Genomic DNA, 21,331 nt, shown 5'->3' with positions numbered 1-21,331 from the left:
AAGAATCTTAGTAAACACAAGATTTGAATACTTAAATGCTTTTTAAATGTGTTTTTTTTTGTTTGTGGACTAATTCTGTAGAATGGCCCATAAATAAATACTATTAATAATTATTCAGCCAGAACAACTGTGGCTTTCTGTGTTATATCTACTCAAAAAAGTAAATTAATAAACAAACAAATAAACCACAAAAAGATATATTCTACATGTCTTTCCTCATTTTTCTTCTCACCTAAATATATCTTAAGTAAAAATGCACCCTCAGATTCCTGATTTTAAAATAGTTGTATCTCTGCCAAATATTGTCCTGTCTTAACAAACCTTAACTTAACAAACCAAAAGCTTTCAGGTATAAGTGAGTATAAGTTTACATGTATAAATCTCAATTTCAAACAATTACCCTTATGACTGGTTTTGTGGTCCAGAGTCACAGTTTTCGTAGTACTTTGTTTTCAAATCTTTTGGCATACAGGAAAAATAATTTTGACCCACAATGTATTGTTGTTGGCTATTGCTACAAATATACCCGTGCTACTTATGACTGGTTTTGTGGTCCAGGATCACAATTATTATTACTGGAAGCAGTAGTAGCGGTAGTAATATATATATATATATATATATACACTACCGTTCAAAAGTTTGGGGTCAGTAAGACTTGTAATAGTCTTTAAAGAAGTCTCTTATGCTCATCAAGGCTGCATTTATATGATTAAAAATATAGAAAAAAAACAGTAATATTGCAAAATGTTTTTACAATATAAAATAATGTTTTTTATTTTAACATACTTTAAAATAGAATTTATTCCTGTGAATAAAAGCTGAATTTTTATCAGCTGTTACTCCAGTCTTAAGTGTCACATGATCCTTCAGAAATCATTCTAATATGCCGATTTATTATTAGAATGATCAATGTTGGATAATATCAACAGTTGTGCTGCCAAATATTTTTTGGAACCTGTAATTTTTTTTTTCAGGATTCTTTCATGAATAACAAGTTTAAAAAGTACAGTGTTTATTCAAAATATAAATATTTTATAACAATGTAAATTATTTATTATGAACTTTTAATAAACTTTTAATTATTAACTTAATACATCCTTGGTGAATAAAAGTATTAATTTCTTAAAAAAAAAAAAAGAAAAGAAAAGAAACAATAAAAATGTACTGACCCCAAACTTTTGAACGGTAGTGTATATGCATCTTATACATGTTCAGGGTTGTTTATTTTTTCTGCCCAAAGTGCCCAATGGAAAAAAAGGCCAATATCATAGCTTGGCACAGTATCATTACAAGGAAAGATTCACATTTTATCAATGTTGTCTATGTAGATCCCAGCATTTGTGACCTAGTTTCAGTGCAGTTATAATGGAATGCCAACAAGTGATTGAGTGAGAGTGATTTCCCTGTTCCAACAGGAAGGATATGATATAGGTTTCCCTCTAGCGTTTGGTGAGCTTGCATTTCCTTCCTTAAATGCCTATTACAATACGGCTTAAACTGCCAGATCTACCGTACTGTAATTAAACTGAAAGATGAGTCAATTTTCCAGCAGTGAATAAAAAGCGTGGGTGTTTACGGAGCTAGGAAGAGTTTAGAAGAATTTAAAGTACCTTTTGTTGATGTTCCCCGACCGGAGACTTGACAGAAAAGTCGGCTGTGGACTGTAACAGCTCTGCCGAATCTGTTCAGTAGCTGCAAGGACTTTCGACAGATAGTATGGGAAAAGTATAAAGGATGAAAAGAGCTTACAGATGTTCCTTGACGTTTCTGGCACTTTTGTGTATGATAAAAGGTAAGACATTACTGAAATTCATAGCTAAAGCTTCTTCACTTTCAAAAGTACATAAAATAGATGTTTATTTTCATGACTCTAAATAATGTTTTAGTATTATAAACATTCACATTGCTTTTTTAATGTTTTCCCCTCAGAAACATATACACGGAGCTCCCAAAGTTTCATTTTCACGTGTTTACGAAAGAAACGTGCGTGTGCGAACGAAAATATTTACGCACTCTTCACGTTCACTTGTTATTGTTTCCGGTTTATTATAATATTCTGTATTTTTTTGTCCACGCTCGGTTCTCTTAAAGTCACTTCAAGGGCTCCATAACAATTAAACAATCTGTACAAAGTCCAAAAGTGCTTTTTGCAACTAAAAACTCAACTCGCTTGTTTTATTCTCATTTCAGTATGTGAATTGTGCTCAAGTGTTAAAGCAAGTCGCGCTACAAAGTTTGTGGCGGAGGGCAGCCGTCTCCAGTTAAGCTGTGAAGTGCTACACTGTGGGCTTCCTGGCTGGACTGGAGGATGGGTTTTCCAGGAACTGGACAGAGCAGGATTTACTTCCCTCACTCCCTCTAAACGAATCGAGATGTCCAATTACACCTCAACAGCCAATGGCACGCATCTGTTCCTCCGCATTCACAACCTTAACCAGACAGATGCTGGAGCGTACAAGTGCCTGATATACTGGCCTGATAGTGTCACTAGCAGTGGACATGTGACATATGTGAATGTGACTGCAGGTGCGTGAAGAACAAGCTGTTGGTTTGAAATTATGTTTCAATTTTGGTTGTATAATTTGCAGAATCTGCAAAATGTTCATTATTTTTTACCAAAATAAGAGGAATCATACAAAATGCATGTTATTTTTTTATTTAGTACTGACCTGAAAAAGATATTTCACATAGAAGACGTTTGCATATAGTGCAATTTATAAAAACGACCATGTTCAAAAGTTTACACACACTTGATTCTTAATGCAGTGTTGTTGCCTGAATGATCCACAGCTGTGTTTTTTTGTTTAGTAATAGTTGTTCATGAGTCCCTTGTTTGTCCTGAACAGTTAAACTACCCGCTGTTCTTCAGAAAAATCCTTTAGGTCCCACAAATTCTTTGGTTTTCCATTCTTTCCTTTCCAGCAATGACTGTATGGTAGTGAGAGGCATCTTTTCACACTGAGGACAGCTGAGGGACTCATATGCAACTATTACAGAAGGTTCAAACGCTCACTGATGCTCCAGAAAAAAAAACGATGCATTAGGGGAAGGGGGTGTAAACTTTTGAACAGAATTAAGATGTATGCATTTTTCTTTTGTTTTGCCTGAATATCATATTTTTTCATTTAGCACTGCCCTTCAGAAGCTACAGAAGATACTTACATGTTTCTCAGAAGACAAAATAAGTTAAATTTACCCTGTTATTCAAATTAAAAAGAGTTTTCACCCCTTAATGCATTGTGTTTCCTTTTGAAGCATCAGTGAGCGTTTGAACCTTCTGTAATAGTTGCATATGAGTCCTTCAGTGTGAAAAGCCATTGCTGGAATTCAGATATACAAAAATGCTAAGGAATCAAAGAATTTGTGGGACCTGAAGGATTTTTATGAATAACAGCGGGCAGTTTAGGATAAACAAGGGACTCAAGATCACTAAACCAAAAAAAAAATCCCACAGCTGTGGATAATTCAGATAACAACACAGTATTAAGAATCAAGCTTATGTAAACTTTAGAACAGGGTAATTTTTATAAATTCAACTATTATTTTCTCTTGTGGACTATATGTAAACATGCATTTTGTATGATCCCTCTTACTCTCGTAAAATAATGATTCTAAATAATGCAGATTCTGCAAGGTGTATGTAAACTTTTAACCTCAACTGGACATTGCTAATGATAAAATGAGAAAGTATCTCTCTTTATTTCTTGACAGCAGCAGTAGATTCACCAGGCAGAAGCCTCTCTCATAGAGTCCTGCTTTGTCTTGGTTCCTTGATGTGTTTTCCTGTTGTTTTGGGATTTGTTTGGTGTCTAACCCGGAATCATCGACTGCCACCACCCCCTGTCCCGCCTCGCACGTCCTGTAAGAGTCAATTCCATATTCTGCAAATGTGTCATATATCAATCAACTTATCAATTTATTTATTTTTTTTACCTTAAAGGGATCGTTCACCCAAAAATGAAAATTGTGCCGTTAATTACTCACCCGCATGTCGTTCCAAACCTGTAAGACCTTTGTTTATCTTCAGAACACAAATTAAGATATTTTCGATGAAACCTGAGAGATTTCGTGACTCTGCATAGACAGCAACAAAACTAATGTGTTCAAGGCCCAGAAAGGTAGTAAGGACATTGTTAAAATAGTTCATGTGACATCAGTCGTTCAACCTTAATTTTGTGAAGCTATGAGTGTTATCTTTTTGAGTAAGCTCTCAGGTTTCATCAAAAATATCTTAATTTGTGTTTTAAAGATGAACGGTCTTACGGGTTTGAAATGACATAAGGGTGAGTAATTAATGACAGAATTTTCATTTTTGGGTGAACTAACCCTTTAAAATGTAAAAATTATAAATTGATATTTTTGTTTTCTTGTTCTAGTTGCAGCTGGAGTGAAACCAAAAAAGGAAGTAAGTACCTCAGTTATTGTGCATTCTGATAAGAATCTAATTTGTTTAATCAGTGAATATGATTGGTTTCTTTACTTGTCATTATTTGTGTAGTTGGTGTATGCAGAAGTTACATTGAGCGATTCAAGGCGGCAGAATGATCATCCAAAACAAGCATCTGAGCCAACTGTCTATTCCTCTGTGCATTTCTCCTGAACAAAAAGACATCTTGCATTTCTATCTCGAATGTGGCTGTGGGTTATTTTCAATAGCAAAATAAACATGACTGGAAACATAGTGGCAGTACTGTTGCAAAGATCCTTTGAAATGTGAATGCTAGCATTGTTACACTTTGTTTTATTATACAGTAGTTGTATTACCATATTAAATGCTGTTCTTCCAGGAATGTGCCTTTTGTATATAAATTGTGTGGCTGTATCTGAAATAAAAGAAGACATAGCTAAACAAATTGCATTGGACTTGTATTTCAAAAGTTGTACACACCAGTTTTGACACAAAATACATTTTATTTTATAATAAATTTTTAATGGCACATGCCATAACCAAATATACATATACATGTCTTTTAAATTATCTTTTAAATTATCTTTCATTTGACTTTTCTTTACGTAACATCAACAGTTTTTAAAAGCAATAATTTATGGCAGTACAAACATATATGCCAACACATTTTAAAGTTCAAAGTTCGTCACTATTGTACAAGAATATTTAACTCGCTCTCTGCAGTCTAATGCCCTCACCAGTGAGTACTGCTGAAAACTAACAGAATAATGAGGAATGAGGAGAGACACACGTATGTAAATAAATAACACAATTTCTAAAGAAAATCCTTCAAAAAATGTTCAAAAATTATGTCAGCCATAGTTAAACAACAAAGCATTTACAAAAAAAGGACCTTTTTGTACATCCACAAGTCTGAAAGTAAGAACCATGTTTATGTGTCTGTGCTTTCTCAAATGAAATTTAATGAAGCAAATAATTTTAAGTTCAATTGTGCAAAAATATCTGTTCAGCGAAGTTAGCATTAGCTGCCAACCCTGTGTGAAACAAATACAGATGAAGTCAAAAGTTTACATACACCTTGCAGAATCTGTAATTATTTGACCAAAATAAGAGGGATCATACAAAATGCATGTTATTATTTAATTAGTACTGACCTGAATAAGATATTGTCCTTGTATTGTCCACAAGAGAAAATAATAGTTGAATTTATCGAAATGTTCAAAAGTTTACATTCACTTGATTCTTCATACTGTGTTGTCCTGAACATTTAAACTGCCCGCTGTTCTTTAGAAAAATCCTTCAGGTCCCACTAATTTTTTGGTTTTCCAGCAATTTTGTGTATTTGAACCCTTTGCAACAATGACTGTACGATTTTGAAATCCATCTTTTCACACTGAGGACAACTGAGAGACTCGTATGCAACTATTACAATAAGAGCATTTTGAATAGAATGAAGATGTGTACATTTTTCTTATTTTGCCTAAATATCTTTGTTTTTCATTTAGTACTGCCCTTCAGTAGCACCAGTAGATACTAAAATGTTCCCTAAAAGACAAAAGATGGATCTCAAAATCATACAGTCATTGTTGGAAAGGATTTAAATACACAAAAAAGCTGAAAAACCAAAGAATCTGTGGGACATGAAGGACTTTTTTGAAGAACAGCGGATAGTTTAACAGTTCAGGACAAACAAGGGACTCATAAACAACTATAACTAATAAAAAAAAAAAAAAACAGCTGTGGATCATTCAGGTATTAAGAATCAAGCATATGTAAACTTTTGAACAGGGTCACTTTTATAAATTCAACGTATTTTCTCTTGTGGACTATATGTAAACGTCTTAAAAAATAAAAAAATAACGCATTTTGTATGATACTTTTTATTATGGTAAAATAATTAACATTTTGCAGATTCTGCAAGGAGTATGTCAACTTTTGACTTTAACGGTATACTCAAGTCTTTATGTAGAGAACTAAATGTACACTGAAATGACCAATTTTGCTTTAAAAATATAATTAAATGTGTCTTCGCCATCTGTTTCACCATAAATAAACCCTGGCAATCTTCATCTTTGGTTACCCTTCTCAGGAAAGGTGAATTTGACCTTTTCACATTACTCCAAAATAACTAAATCTTCAGCAAAGCATAGTTCTCTATAATGTACAGTATTTTAAGGCTTACACTGATGGGCGATGTGTTACAAGACTCAAAATGACCCGTAATCTCTGCAAAAGACTGAGTACAGTACAGGTGCTTATAATCCTTATTTTGAAGTCCTTATCTTATCTTGCAACATTTAATGACTGAGAACTCTTCAAGTATTTCAAGTGGCTGTGTTAATATTGAGCGTCTGGTCTAGAAAGCAATCGCAGGTACGCAAGGATAGTTTTCAACACTTGTTTGATCACTACATTTAAGATGTTGGAAAAACAGAGACATTTGTTGCTTTTTTTCTACTAAGACTGGTGTTCGTTTCTGTCCTTGTGTGTTTGTATGATCAGTTCTTACAATAGTGTTCAGTTGTGTATTATGTTGAACAGTGATAACTGTTGCATCGGCAAGAGAAAATGGTCCCTTTTTCTTCCAATCTATAAAAATCCATTCAAAGCCACTGCCTAGAAACACAAAAGATAGACATACTGGTTAAATTATGTATATTTAAAAGTGCACAGATTCACTAAAGTACATGTAAACTGCGATAGATGTAGTTTAAAATAGGGATGGGTGATACCACTTATTGTTCTTTTCCACTATTTCTGACAGCAATATAAAAAACAGATTTATATTTTTGCATTTCATTTTAATTTTAGCTTAAGTAAAAATTTTATGTGCTTATGTCATTTTATTAATTTTTAATATTTTCTAATACTAAAACATTGTCCTATATGTGACCCTGTACTACAAAACCAGTCATAAGGGTAATTTTTTTTAAATTGAGACTTATACATTATCTGAAAGCTGAATAAATAAGCTTTTCACTGACGTATGGTTTGTTAGGATAGGACAATATTTGGATATTGACAGAACTATTTGAAAATCTGGAATCTGAGGGTGCAAAAGAATCAAAATATTGAGAAAATCGCCTTTAAAGTTGTCCAAATGAAGTTTTTAGCAGTGCATACTACTAATCAAAAATTAAGTGCTGATATATTTACAGTAGGAAGTTTACAAAATATCTTAATGGAACATGATCTTTACTTAATATCCTAATGATTTTTGGGATAAAAGAAAAATCGATCATTTTGATACAATGTATTTTTGGCTATTGCTACTAATATACCCATGCTACTTATGACTGGGTTTTGTGGTCCAGGGTCACATGTATATTTTATTTTTTGTTTGTCATTTTATCACTCAAACTTATTTCAGTCACTTGCCAAAATAACATTTCTTAATTTGTAAGTTTATGTTTGTCATTTGATATATTTTGTATTTCCACTTTATTTCAATTAACAAAAACAATTTTGTAATAGTTTTAATTTTAGTTAATATCAACAACACTGATAGAAATCCTTTGTTGTTTGAGAATAAAATTAGTAATTAATTTAGCACCATTTAACAATTTATTATTAGCATTAAAAGGAGCTAAACTGTAAACGATCACGCTGTTTATTTGTTATTTGTTAACATTATAAAACACATTTCAGTATTTCTACTTGTTTCTGAGTAAAAGGAGAAATAGTTACTATTTTTTTAAATATATACTGTACTTAATAATTTTTTTTTTCAATTCAAACATTCAAATAAATAACTAAAAGGTAATAAAATTAGTACTAAGACTTTAGACCTGAAACTTTAGATTTCTATGCTTATGCAAGTTTGTATTTTAAGATGCATTTGCCCATACCTAGCTTAAAGATAAATAGTGTGAATACTGTAATATGCAAAGTACCTTTTGTCTTTGCAGTGGTTTCTGTCTGACCTAATGACCCTGAAAGAAAGGGGAAGGATTGTTCTTAGTAAATGAATTCCATTACTGAAGTCTCATTATTCAGTTTACAAATGGAATCAAATGTACTGTTAGACTTGTGATAACAAATGCACTTTAACTTTAAAGCCTAGAGTAACATACAATACATCCTGTTATAATTTCAACATCGCCACTGTCGTTAACTTGATCTGCCATAAAACAACCGACTCTGAAACCGATTTCACAATACTGAAAGCGAATATTAAAGGTTATTGGAGGACATGATACTTACTGTGGAGTGGCTCAGTTTGTCAAAGCGGAATTTCAAGTTCGACCTTGGTGAAGTTTTGCTCTTGCCATCTGAGAAAAACAGTGGGTGACTGGGTGAGTTCTTGTTTTTTGAGTGTTGTAAGTTTCGTGTGTACATGCAAGTACTCGTCTTTATTCACATCTCATAGCAACAAATATGTTGACACCACCTTTTAACTGGTGAGTCAGACTATTTCAGTTGTGAGTCTGACTATTTTAACTACCAATTACCAATTTCGTATTAATGGTTCTGATAAGGAAATTTTCAACAAAAATATATGGGTCCCATTTTTTTTTAGCCATGTAGTGTATGATTTCTTTAATAAACTTTTATTTCACTTTTAATCTGAGAAATTTTAGCACTTGTTTATTTTAGTTAACATTTCTAATTTCTAAGTTTTTTTAAAGTAAAAAAAAAAAAATAATAGTAATAGTTCCTGTCCTATTTCAACTATCACCAATCGCATATTAATGAAAAATGTTTTTTGGTGTCCACATACTTTTGGCTAACTAGTATGTGTAATATGTTTGCTTCAGTTATTTTTTATTGTGTATGATTGCTTATTTCACCTGTGGGACTGCGGCACATGATCAGCGGCGTTCCGGAGGTCTGGCTGTCCACGCTGAGAGACGGACTGTACACAGATGAAGCCGTGGATGGGTGACTGCTCTACAGGACACAACACACACCAAATGAGTCTGAGTAAACTGCAGAGGTAATGTTAGTAGTAGCACGATCGCTATAGATTGTCCCAGAACTAGCTGTGCTGCAGTAATTAGGCATATCGACAGGCGTCAGGCTGAGTGGATCAGTGCAAAGGGCCATTTAGTGTGTGATGGTTATCCGCAAATCAGCTGCATACAGGAAGCTTCTAGTCTGTGACTAAACCATAACTGAATTGTTTTCATAGTGAGCTTATCCGAGATGATTATCTACAGGAGCTTTGCAAGAGAACACACTGCAAAAATTATTTTCTTAATCATTTTGTCTTGCTTTTCAGTTGAAAAAAATATATTTTAACCACCTAGACGTGACTGAAGCATAATTGAATTGTTTTCATAGTGAGGTTATATGAGGTCCACTGTTCTTCAAAAAAATCCTTCAGGTCCCACAAATTTGGTTTTTCAGCATTTTTTGTGTATTTGAACCCTTTCCAACAATGACTAAATGATTTTGAGATCCATCTTTTGACACCGAGGACAACTGAGGGACTCATATGTAACTACTACAGAAGGTTCAAACACTTACTGATGCTTCAGAAGGAAAAACAATGCATTAAGATCCAGGGGTGAAAACTTTTGAACAGAACGAAGATGTGTACATTTTTCTTATTTGACCTAAATATCATATTTTGTTTTATTTAGTACTGGCCTTCAGTACTACAGAAGATACTTACATGCTCCCCAGAAGACAAAATAAGTTACATTTACCCTGATCTAAAAATTCCAAAAGTTTTCACCCCCTGGTTCTTGTTATTAAAGCCATGTGTTTCCTTCTCGAGCATCAGTGAGCGTTTGAACCTTCTGTATTAGTTGCATATGAGTCCCTCATTTGTCCTCAGAGTGAAAAGATGGATCTCAAAATATAAAGTCATTGTTAGAAAGGGTTCTAATACACAAAAATGCTGAAAAACCAAAGAATCTATGGCCTGAAGGATTTTTCTGAAGAACAGCGGGCAGTTTAACTGTTCAGGACAAACAAGGAACTCATGAACAACTATCACTAAACAAAAAAACACACAGCTGTGGATCATTCAGGTAACAACACAGTATCAAGAATCAAGTGTATGTAAACGTCTTTTATGTGAAATATCTTATTCAGGTCAGTACTAAATAAAAAACAGCATGCATTTTGCATGATCTCTCTTGATTTAATAAAATAATTAACATTTTGCAGATTCTGTAAGATGTATGTAAACTTTTGACCTCAGCTATATAAAATACTCAAGGTTTAAGAATGCTGAGATATTTGAAAGGAAAACAGGTCAAAAAAAAAAAGTAAATAAATAATAATAATAATAATAATAATAAAAAAAATATATATATATATATATTTTTTTTTTTTTTTTTTTTTGCAGTGCATCTCTTTAATCTCTCAAAAGGTCAACAGTACTCTTCTGTCTGTGTGTATAAGTGTGTGTCACCATTTCCAGCTCCTCCAGTCCGTCTCCCTCCCCTGCTGTGCTGCTGAAGCTGCTGGTGCTGGAGGAGGATCGTGAGATAGAGATATTAGCTCTGCCGCTACACTCTTTAAGCTTCACAAATGGCCTGCAGGGACCAAACCAACAGGACAGAGATTACACGAGAGGGATACATAGTTCTTGTTTTTTTGAAATGAAGAACTACGAAGAAGCCAAGAATACCCTTTCACATACATTGCTAAAAATATTTAAAAATTAAGCCAGACTACATTTCTGAGTCATTAAAGGTGAAAAAACTCCAACCTGGCACTCAGATCTGCTGTGCCTGAGAAACTGAAACTGAGAACCCCCATTGAAACCCACCTTTCTTTGTTCGGGCATATCTCTGGTGAACTCGGATTGGACGACGTCTCTGACCTCACTTCTTGCGAGTGAGGTAACACTTCTGTTTTTTGGTCACTAGAAAAACACAGAATACAGTTTATTAGTGCTTTTCTGAAATACTAACATACTGTACAAACAAGGCTTTCACAGACGAACACAACATTTTTAATATTTTCAGCATCCAATATTCCAGTCTTCAGTGTCACATGACATTTTCAGAAATCAATTAGGCCGCAGTGTATATATTTAGTCTTTTGCACATTGTTGTATGTATAAAAAATATATATACTCTACCAGTCAAAAGTTTTTGAACAGTAAGATGTTTTTTTTTTAAGAAGTCCCTTCTGCTCACCAAACCTGCATTTATTTGATCCAAAGTAAAGGAAAAAAACTAAAATATTGAAATACTTTTACTATTTAAAATAACTGTTTTCTTTTTGAATATATTTTAAAATGTAATTTATTCCTGTCGAAGCTACATTTTCAGCATCATTACTCCAGTCTTCAATGTTACTAGATACTTCAATAATCATTCTAATAGGCTGATTTGCGGTTTAAGAAACATTTTTTAATATTGTAATTATTTAAAACACCTGAGTAAATTTTTCCAGGATTCCTTGAAGAATAGAATGATGCAAAGATCAGCATTTATCTGAAATAAAAAGCTTTTGTAACATTATACACTTTATACCGTTCAAAAGCTTGGAGTCAGTATATTTTTTTTTCTAGAAATTAATACTTTTATTTAGCAAGGATGCTTTAAATTGATCAAAAGACATTTATAATGATACAAAAGATTTCTATTTCAGATGAAATATGCTGTTCTTCTGAGCTTTCTATTCATCAAAGAAACCTGAAAAAAATTCTACTCGGCTCTTTTCAACATAATAATAATAATAAATGTTTTTTGAGGAGCAAATCAGAATATTAAAATGATTCTTTGGATAAAAAAATGCTGGCTTGGTGAGCAGAAGAGACTTCTTTAAAAAAACATTAAAAATCTTACTGTTCAAAAACTTTTGACTGGTAGTGTATATGAAATATAAATGCATAAAATTGTGTGTATTTTTGTTTACCTGCGAGTTGGATGTTTCTCATTGGGACTTTCTGTGCTGGAGTGCAGTCTGGGGAACAAACCAGAGCGCCGCTTTACTGGACTCTTCAATGGAGATTTTGCAGACAGAACTGGAGGCTGACAAACAATAACACACAAATATCAGCTCATGAACTGCTGCACTCCTATACTAATAATAAAAGGCTTCAGTACGTTTATACACTGGATAAGATAAGAACTGAATCTGAAAAAATTAAAGTAAGAGAATAATGGAAGTACAGTGAAGGTGCTCTTGGTGCACTCCATGCTGTTCTGCTGGAGTCCTCCACCACTGACGCTAGACGGGACCCCTGATGTCCCACCAGGACTCTTGTGTTTATGAGTCACCATTGTCTCCATGGAGTGGCTCCTCACACGCATGGCCCTCTGACAGAGACACAGACAGAAAAAGACGGTAAGAGAGGAACAGAAAACACATCTAAAAGTAAAAACAGTACTAAGCATAAGTACAAATATATTTACAGTGACAAATAAAGAGAAACAAGAACTTATGCCACAGTTTAATTAAGATTGCGACCCTGGACCACAAAACCAGTCATAAGTAGCACGGGTATATTTGTAGCAATAGCCAAAAATACACTGTATGGATCAAAATGATCGATTTTTTTTTATGCCAAAAATCATTAGGATGTTAAGTAAAGATCATGTATATCCTACCATAAATATATAAAAATTTAATTTTTGATTAGTAATATGCAATGCAAAGAACTTAATGTAGGCAACTTTAAAGGCAGTTTTCTCAATATTTTAATTTTTTGCACCCTCAGATTCCAGATTTTCAAATAGTTGTGATTTAGCCAAATATTGTCCTATCATAACAAACCACAAATCAATGAATCAAAACATATTCATTCAGCTTTCAGATGATGTATAAATCTCTTTTTTTTTTTTTTTTTTTTAAAATGACCCTTATGACCGGTTTTGTGGTCCAGAGTCACATATGTGCATTATTGATATTATTTGGCTATTTATTTATTTACTTTATGATGTATTTTTATTTATTTGTTTCTATTATCCCTAAAATTAACTATAATAATGATGAAGTAGTTAGGAACACTGAATTACATTACCATAAACAACCAGTAGATGGAGCTAAACACTAGCTATATGTTAAAGCCAAAGGTCAAAGAAAGGGTAGAAAACACTATTCTATTCTAATCTTCAAAGTGTTTTTTTTTTTTAAATATATATTCATTTATTTTTTATTTTGTATAACATTTCCTCTTAAAAAAAACACATTTAAAAATCTAAATAATATATTTATTATTTATTTAATACAAAATGGGCAGTCATGGCCTAATGCTTAGAGAGTCGGGTTGTAACCCAAATGTCGCTGGTTCGATCCCCGCACCAGCAGGAATTGAAGGTGGGGATTGTGAATAAACAGCGCTCTTTCCACCTTCAATACCATGACTGAAGTGCCCTTGAGCAAGGCACCGAACCCCCAATTGCTTCCCGGGCGCTGGAACAATGGCTGCCCACTACTCCGGGTGTGTGTTCACAGTGTGTGTGTGCATGTGTGTTCACTTCTCACTGCTGTGTGTGTGCACTCGTTAAATGCAGAGGACCAATTTTGACTATGGGTTGATAGTTGACAATACGTCGTCACTTTCACTTTTTTCACTTTTTAGATGTTACCCTTAAAAAAATTAAACTTTAAACATTTAATTAACCTTTAATTAATTAATTAAATAAGAAATAATACAAAAGTGAAAAAGAACTTGCACAAAAGTGTAAACAATCTATGAAATAATCTAGGAGTCTTGTGTTGTTGTAAACATGTTTAATGTGTTTTTTCATGTGCACTGGTCATCTGCATCAGTTCAGCTTGGTAATGATACACAGTCACGGCTGCTACACAGATCAGCACTGCGGTATATGTGTGTGTTTGCAAACCGCCCCACACACACCTCCACCCTGCCTGAAAACACCCACACATAGTAAAATCATGCATATGGTTACTAACACACGCACAGGCCTTCTGAGAGCAGCTCAGTTTCATACATTTTAATATCCGGACAAATAGAATCGCATGCAAACACACAGACAGACAGACATATAAACAGGAAAAGTTTTAGCAGTACCAATAATGTGTACTATTTGTGTCCTACGGTGTCTATACATTACTGTTCAAAATTTGGGGTTCAGTAAAGCTTTTAACTTTTTACAATAAGTCTCTTATGCTTACTAAGGCAGCATTTATTTCATTAAAAAGATATTTCAAATTATGTTTGTGTTTACCGTCACTTATCAATTTAATGAATCCTTGCTGAATAAAAGTATTAATTCATTAATTCCTTAAAAAAAAAAAAAACTTACTGACCACAAAAAAAAAAAAAAAAAAGCTTGGTAGTCATTTTACACTACCAAGTCAAAAGTTTTTAAACAGTAAGATTTTTGATGTCCTTTAAAGAAGTCTCTTCTGCTCACCAAGCCTGCATTTATTTGATCCAAGAACAGCAAAAACAGAAAAAAAAATTAAATATTATATTTAATGTTATACTTCCTCTGTCGTATTATTATATTTTAAAATGTAACTTATTCCTGTGATTTCAAAGCTATATTTTTAGCATCATTACATCACATGATCCTACAGAAATCATTCTAATATTCTGATTTGCTGCTCAAAAATAATAATAAAAAAAACATTTATTATTAATATGTTGAAAACAGCTGATTAGAATTTTTTCAGGTTTCTTTGATGAATAAAAAGTTCAGAAGAACAGCATTTATCTGAAACAGAAATCTTTTGTAACATTATAACTGTCTTTATCATCTTGATCAATTTAAAGTATCCTAATAAAACTATTAATTCCTACAATTTCTTCCCTCCCCAAAAAACTGACTCCACGCATTTGAACGGTATAGTGTATAATGTTACAAAAGCTTTTTATTTCAGATAAATGATGATCTTTAAGTATGTCTATTCGTCAAAGAATCCTGGAAAATGTACTGTTTTAAATATTGATAATAAAAATAATAATAAAAAATTAAACAGCAAATCAGCATATTATAATGATTTCTGAAGGATCATGTGACACTGAAGAGTAATGATGCAAAAAAATTAGCTTTGATCACAGGAATAAATAATATTTTACAATATATTCAAATAGAAAGCAGTTATTTTAAATAGTAAAAATATTTCACAATATTACTGCTTTTGCTGTATTTTGGATCAAACGAATGCAGGCTTGGTGAGCAGAAACACTAAAAATCTTTGTCTGGTAGTGTATATTTGAGAGGAAATCAAAAGTTCCTGTCTAAATAGAACAAATCCAAAGATCATTCAGTAAAATCTTTTTCTTTCTGGGTTTTTAAGTGCTCAAGGACAAGACATCTCACCTTAAAAGACTCCAGCAGCCCTCCATGACCTCCATTTTCTAGCTTTTCTTCATCTGTAGCTGAGCCCAGTCCTACTGTGGCCTGCGTCTGTCTGTGCAGTTCATCGTGAAGGTTATCTAACAGTGCTGCCCGTGTCCTCTCCTGTCAAACACACACACACACACAAACAGAACGACAGACAATGATGCAGTTAGACTAATTAAAGCGATAGTTCACCCCAAAATGAAAATTCATTAGTAAGCAATGACAGAATGTTAATATTTTGGGTAATTATCCATTTAAATGAATTGTTTATACTATAGGGTATCCTTTATATCAGGATTTTTTTCTTCACCTCTAGTTTGGCGAACTTGTCTGACTTGCAGCATGCGTTTTCTGCGTTGATTAATTTTGTCAGGAGAAATTCCCGGAACTCAGGGCCCTGAGGAAGAGTTGATCTCCATTATCTTATGATACAAATCATCATCTACAACATTTCATAGAAGCAAATAATCTGTATTACCTTTTTAAAGACCGCAGGGTTTGGGAGAGGGGGGCCGAACGGAGGGACATCCTCTCGCGCTGTGACGGACACCTGTGAACGCCGATCGATGTCTCAGATCAGTGGGATTGATGGGGTTGGTGGAGTAATTCAGTGAGGTGTTTGACAAACCTTGTACGTGGTGTGATCAGTGCAGGGGTTTTCCGCCTGCACTAACACGTAAGCATGAAGGAAGTTGGATGCGATCATATCGGGAACGAATGGTGTGGGCTCTTCCTGGAAGACGGCTGCGACAATGTCGTTGCCAATGTGTCTCTTCCTCTGGAGCTGAGAGAATATGACACACGAGGAAAATATTTATTAATATTTAGAATCTAACAGATTTGCCAACACATTTCAGAGAAGATAAACATATAGGGATTATATTATAAATCTAACATTATAAATATATATCAAAATATTTTTACTTTTATTTTATATTTATATTTTAAGACAACTATATTTGTCTGAATTTCATTCAATGTGAATTTCATTAATTAGATTTCTCTGTAATTTTAATTGTATCTCCATAATATAATAAAAATAAATAAAAAATAATAATATATATATATATATATGTGTGTGTGTGTGTGTGTGTGTGTGTATCTATCAATCTATCTGTTTATTTTATATTAATTAGATTTCCCCACAACTTTCACTTCATCTCCATAATTTAATAATAATAAAATAAAATATTTATTTATAAATTTTTATAAGACAATTATATTTTTTGCAATGTGAATGTCATTAACTAGATTTCTCCACAATTTTCATTTCATCTCCATAATTTAATAATAATAAATAACAAATAAATATAATTACTATTACATATATATATAACATATGTTATATGTTATACCAAGATGTATAAATACTTTACAGTGCAAATATTATATATATATATATATATATATATATTATATTATATTATATTATATTATAGTAATTATATATAATGTATAATTACTATAATATCATATTATAGTGTATATATATATATATATATAATATTTGCACTGTAAAGTATTTATACATCTTGGTAGTATCTTTAATTTATTCTTTAATTCTGATTAATTAACAAAAACAAAACTGCAGTCAGGAATTTTTATTTATTTATTTATTTGTTTGTTTGTTTGTTTTGTCCATTACAATAACTTGTGAAGAATTTGTAATTTGTAAAGAAAAAGTGAAGAAAATATTTTTTTGTTGTTGATTTTAGAGAGAAACATGAATATCAAGAGTGTATAAAATCCTAATATTTAAATATTTTTCAATATTTATCTCTTTACCGTAGGCTTTAGGGTTAACACAAAATAATAGTAATAATAATAATAATAATAAAAATAAAAACATTTTATTTTTAAACACATTTATTTCAAAATATATATATATTATTATAAAAAAATAATATGATTTTGTGAAAATATTGTGATATATTATTACAGTGTGAAGTAAAGTGTTTAGAACTGCAGTCAGGAACACTTTATTTATTTGTTTGTTTGTGTGTTTGTTTGTTTGTCCATTACAGTAATTTAGATTTGGAAGACTCATGTGAAGATGTAAGGAGTGTATTAAATCTATGAAAAAATAAAGATAAGAAATATGATTAAAAAATAATTATAATAATTACATAGTATTTAAATATTATATATTAATTTGATTTAAAATATTTAAATGATTAATCTTAAAAAAAAAAAAAAATCATCTGGATTTTTTTAGCCCACCTGCTGAATGTCTCCTTCCGTAAAGGGGAGTTTTGTGGAAACGTGAAACATGATTTCTCTCTGACGGAACGTGGTATAGACAGACTCCGATCCCGTCTGCCCGTGAGACACATCCAGACCGCCTCTGAACCTAAGCACCACAATATCACACACACACCAGACAAATCAGTTCTGCAGAAGCGCTGCTTAGGGAGCTCAATCTGATTACCGCGAGCAGACTTCCAGTCAAAATCACTCACAATGAGAAAATTAAATAAATTATTCACAAATGGATTCTTTGAATATTGTTTAATATTAAAACGGGCCTTTTATGTGCACGCAGGTGACCCCTGGCAGCAGTTTTCAGATATTAATCTCCATCTCTCACCCTTTAAAATCCTGCAGTTCAATATTGTCTCCTAAAACACTGAGGAATTCAGTAAAGGCTGGCGTCTCCTCATTGTTCCCGAACAGCTCTTCCTCTGTCGTCTGATGTGAAGAGACGACACCAGTTGGTAGATTTTCAGTAAGAGCATGTAGAATGAAGACAATAACTGAAGACTCAAGACTCTCACCTGACCAAACTTCTGATAAATGATTCCAAACTTGAAAGTGTTGTTCACTTCGTGCTCATCAAAACTGACGATCAGTTGTGAGGCCTTGGGCGAGAGAAAATGGAAAGTGAGCGAAGGCACCCGCAGGGGTAAATATGTGTGTCAGTGCCTTTCCATAATTCAGGCGTTTGTGTTTGCCATGCCTGACAGACCATGCAAAGCCTTGAGATGGTCAAGGCTCCTCTCAAACACACTATGTGCTTCATACAAGCCGGGCAGTGTAAAACAGATGGATTTGTAACTCCCCTGGAGCACGGGAACATATTAATTCAGATGACTTGGGTACTAGGGTGAAACGGAGCAAAGCCCAGCCCTATTTCACCCTGGATGCCTGGAGTAGGTAAGTCACAGATGGACTGAGAAACACAGAAATGCTCACCCTAGGGTAGAGGACGGGGTTGAACTTCAGACCCGTGACGTCGTCGCAGAGCAGCTGAAACAGACAGGACACATCTGATGTGAACATCTCGTATCTTTTGAGTGGATTAAGGGAAGGTCAAAAGAGGTCTGTTAAGTACTTGAAGTCTGGAGAGACTTTGCAAGAGAGACTTTTTTGAGAATTTGTGTCCTTGTACACTTTAAAAGTTCAACTGCAGACCTACACTACCACTCAAAAGTTTTTGAACAGTAAGTTTTTTAATGTTTTCTAAAGAAGTCACTTCTGCTCACCAAGCCTGCATTTATTTGATCCAAAATACAGCAAAAGCAGTAATATTGTGAAATATTTTTACTATTTAAAGTAACTGCTTTCTATTTAAATATATTTTAAAATGCTAAAAATTCAGCTTTAAAAATCACAGAAGAAATTACATTTTAAAATGTATTCAAATAGAAAACATTTATTTTAAATAGTAAAAATATTTAAAAATTGTACTGTTTTTGTCATCTTTGGATCAAATAAATGCAGGCTTGGTGAGCGGAAGAGACTTCTTTAAAAACATTAAAAATCTTACTGTTCGAAAACTTTTGACTGGTAGCGTACATGATGCGATGTCTTCGACTGGATAATTTTTGAAATCCAGGTATCATACCTGCTCCTAAGTCCCAAACTGAATCAAATGATTCGCAATTCACGCTTTGAAGTCCCGATCTGAATAATGATTCACGAACCATCATTTCACATCAGGACTCACAGCAAAGATCGCGAATCATTTGACTTAGACCAGAACTTGTGTATTGTGAATCATTTGATTTAGATCGGGACTTCAAAATGCGTATCACAAAACATTTTTATCTGAATCATGCAATTCGTGAAATGATTCACGAACCCGTTTCGGTCTAAATACGCGTAAAGTCCCGATCTGAAACAAATGATTCGCGATACGCAATCTGATTGAAGCGCCTCTAAACAATGAATAATTTTCTGATCTGGCTTTTGCTAGTAAATAGCTTGAAATGAATGACTGAAGTCATGAAATGATTCAATTGATTTGGTTCATCTGTTCCTCATTTTGTGTCTTCAGCCATGTTTACACAACATTTTCAGTACTACTACTGGTTTAGCTCGCTAGTATTATGCCATTAATTTAAATGCGTGAATTTTATGTGTTTAATGACAAAATTAAACAATTATTTAATAGGTACGTTTTGTTTAAATAATTCAAGCACTTTTCAAGTACCTTTTCAGGAATATTGTTATTTTCAAGGTTTTCCAGGCTTTACATTTCAAGTGAAATTCAAGCACTTCAAGCACTTTAAGCACCTTGTAGGAACGCTGTTTCGTTTTCTGTGCACACAAAAAGTATTCTTGTAGCTTCATAAAATTAAGGTTGAACCACTGATGTCACATGGACTATTTTAACAATGTCCTTACTACCTTTCTAGATATTGGACGTGTCAGTTTTGTTGCTGTCTATTCAGGGTCAGAAAGCTCTTGGATTTCATCCAAAATATTTTAATTTGTGTTCCAAAGATGAACGAAGGTCTTACGGGTTTGAAATGACATGAAGGTGAGTAATTAATGACAGAATTAAAATTTTTGGGTAAACCTTTTAATTCACATGTTTCTTATGATCCTAAAGACATGAGACAAATCTATTTGTGTGCACTTTTACAAAATAATAAATTTTTTTATTTTCAATCGAGTTCTAGCAGATAGTAAAGAAAAAGCAGCCATGGGCTCCTTCAAAGCATCCTATGTGGCACCTCATAAAATTATTTAGAAAATGACAAAGACAGTTTTGATTTGTTTGGTCACCGCATCATTCTTATTTGTGTGTTTAATAGCTTTGAAGACTTTTGTCTGGTGCTGTATTTCACCTTGGCTATCTGTGGTACGCTGGGTAGCTGCAGGAGGCCTTCAAGTGGGATTCGCTCATGAAGGGTCTTTGTTTTTGATCTAGAAAATGACAAAACAAACACTCAGCTGTCTGACAACATAGGCCTACCTAGCAATGACTAAACCAGAGTTTCAATATGTGCTGGACACTGCACCTGAGCATGATACGGAGTGACTCCTGTCCATCTGCCTCCTCATACTTCAGAGACATGATGAGGTGTCCCATACTGCTGGCTGTGCAGTAATAGTTCATGTGCTCCTGAGAAAGAGAAAGGTGTTTACACAGGCGTCATTGCACAGCTTCGTTCCTCACGTATTTCGATACGGAGAGGTTCATTTTCCAATAGACTGAGTTTGCATTTTTATCACTCAAGTGTGACTCTGTGTCATTCCAGTCAGGCTCTCTGTGACACACAACTGATACCAAAAAGTGGCAAACAAACAGTTTGTTCAAAGAGGCGCCATCACACCTCATATCCAAGTGTTATGTGAGTGAATAAGCTACACGCACATGAAATATTACCTCAGACAGGACACTTACTTTCAGCTAAAAAGGCATGTGCTGGGGATACTTTTGGCCCTGTGTGAAAATCACACATGCTGTCAG

General features: G+C 33.4%; 2 protein-coding genes across 16 annotated transcripts in view; one reads left to right on the top strand and one right to left on the bottom strand.

The window, feature by feature from the left end:
• Positions 1-1,187: 1,187 nt before the first annotated feature.
• On the top strand, positions 1,188-4,824 carry si:dkey-52l18.4 (uncharacterized protein LOC560708 homolog). 2 transcript variants are annotated; one of them, XM_051129064.1, is made up of 5 exons: positions 1,188-1,792; positions 2,191-2,526; positions 3,715-3,861; positions 4,377-4,405; positions 4,499-4,824. In XM_051129064.1, exons 1-5 carry the CDS (start codon positions 1,735-1,737, stop codon positions 4,598-4,600), a joined length of 672 nt encoding a protein of 223 aa, XP_050985021.1. In that variant the 5' UTR covers positions 1,188-1,734; the 3' UTR covers positions 4,601-4,824. The 2 variants fall into 2 exon arrangements, with proteins under 2 accessions (XP_050985021.1, XP_050985020.1); XM_051129063.1 differs by having other exon boundaries at positions 3,712-3,861.
• Positions 4,825-5,217: 393 nt separating this feature from the next.
• The window catches only part of rap1gap2a (RAP1 GTPase activating protein 2a), a 94,843-nt gene continuing 78,729 nt past the window's right edge, over positions 5,218-21,331 (bottom strand). For 11 of the 14 annotated variants that reach the window (XM_051129051.1, XM_051129053.1, XM_051129052.1 and 8 more), the window contains 18 exons: positions 20,880-20,983; positions 20,706-20,784; positions 18,826-18,879; positions 18,408-18,491; positions 18,221-18,321; positions 17,854-17,983; positions 16,262-16,417; positions 16,112-16,183; positions 15,944-16,030; positions 15,610-15,750; positions 12,487-12,633; positions 12,230-12,345; positions 11,133-11,228; positions 10,773-10,896; positions 9,199-9,298; positions 8,612-8,679; positions 8,302-8,340; positions 5,218-7,024 (listed from right to left, as the gene is read on the bottom strand). In XM_051129051.1, coding sequence (XP_050985008.1) covers positions 8,332-8,340; positions 8,612-8,679; positions 9,199-9,298; positions 10,773-10,896; positions 11,133-11,228; positions 12,230-12,345; positions 12,487-12,633; positions 15,610-15,750; positions 15,944-16,030; positions 16,112-16,183; positions 16,262-16,417; positions 17,854-17,983; positions 18,221-18,321; positions 18,408-18,491; positions 18,826-18,879; positions 20,706-20,784; positions 20,880-20,983 — 1,668 coding nt within the window. In that variant the 3' untranslated portion in view covers positions 5,218-7,024; positions 8,302-8,331. Of the gene's footprint in view, positions 7,025-8,301; positions 8,341-8,611; positions 8,680-9,198; positions 9,299-10,772; positions 10,897-11,132; positions 11,229-12,229; positions 12,346-12,486; positions 12,634-14,027; positions 14,189-15,609; positions 15,751-15,943; positions 16,031-16,111; positions 16,184-16,261; positions 16,418-17,853; positions 17,984-18,220; positions 18,322-18,407; positions 18,492-18,825; positions 18,880-20,705; positions 20,785-20,879; positions 20,984-21,331 lie in introns of those variants that run through there. The other 3 variants (XM_051129060.1, XM_051129061.1, XM_051129049.1) reach the window with 2 other exon arrangements.

Source organism: Labeo rohita, chromosome 15, assembly GCF_022985175.1.
Source record: "Labeo rohita strain BAU-BD-2019 chromosome 15, IGBB_LRoh.1.0, whole genome shotgun sequence".
Lineage (NCBI taxonomy): Eukaryota > Metazoa > Chordata > Actinopteri > Cypriniformes > Cyprinidae > Labeo > Labeo rohita.
This window is presented reverse-complemented; position numbering and strand designations above follow the sequence as displayed.

Excerpts from the sequence above, each read along its gene's own strand:
- si:dkey-52l18.4 (XM_051129063.1), top strand. The coding sequence starts at position 1,735 with ATGAAAAGAGCTTACAGATGTTCCTTGACGTTTCTGGCACTTTTGTGT. Across the intron at positions 1,793-2,190 it reads ACTTTTGTGTATGATAAAAG|TATGTGAATTGTGCTCAAGT; the intron begins GTAAGACATTAC and ends TTCTCATTTCAG. Across the intron at positions 3,862-4,376 it reads TGTCCCGCCTCGCACGTCCT|TTGCAGCTGGAGTGAAACCA; the intron begins GTAAGAGTCAAT and ends TTCTTGTTCTAG.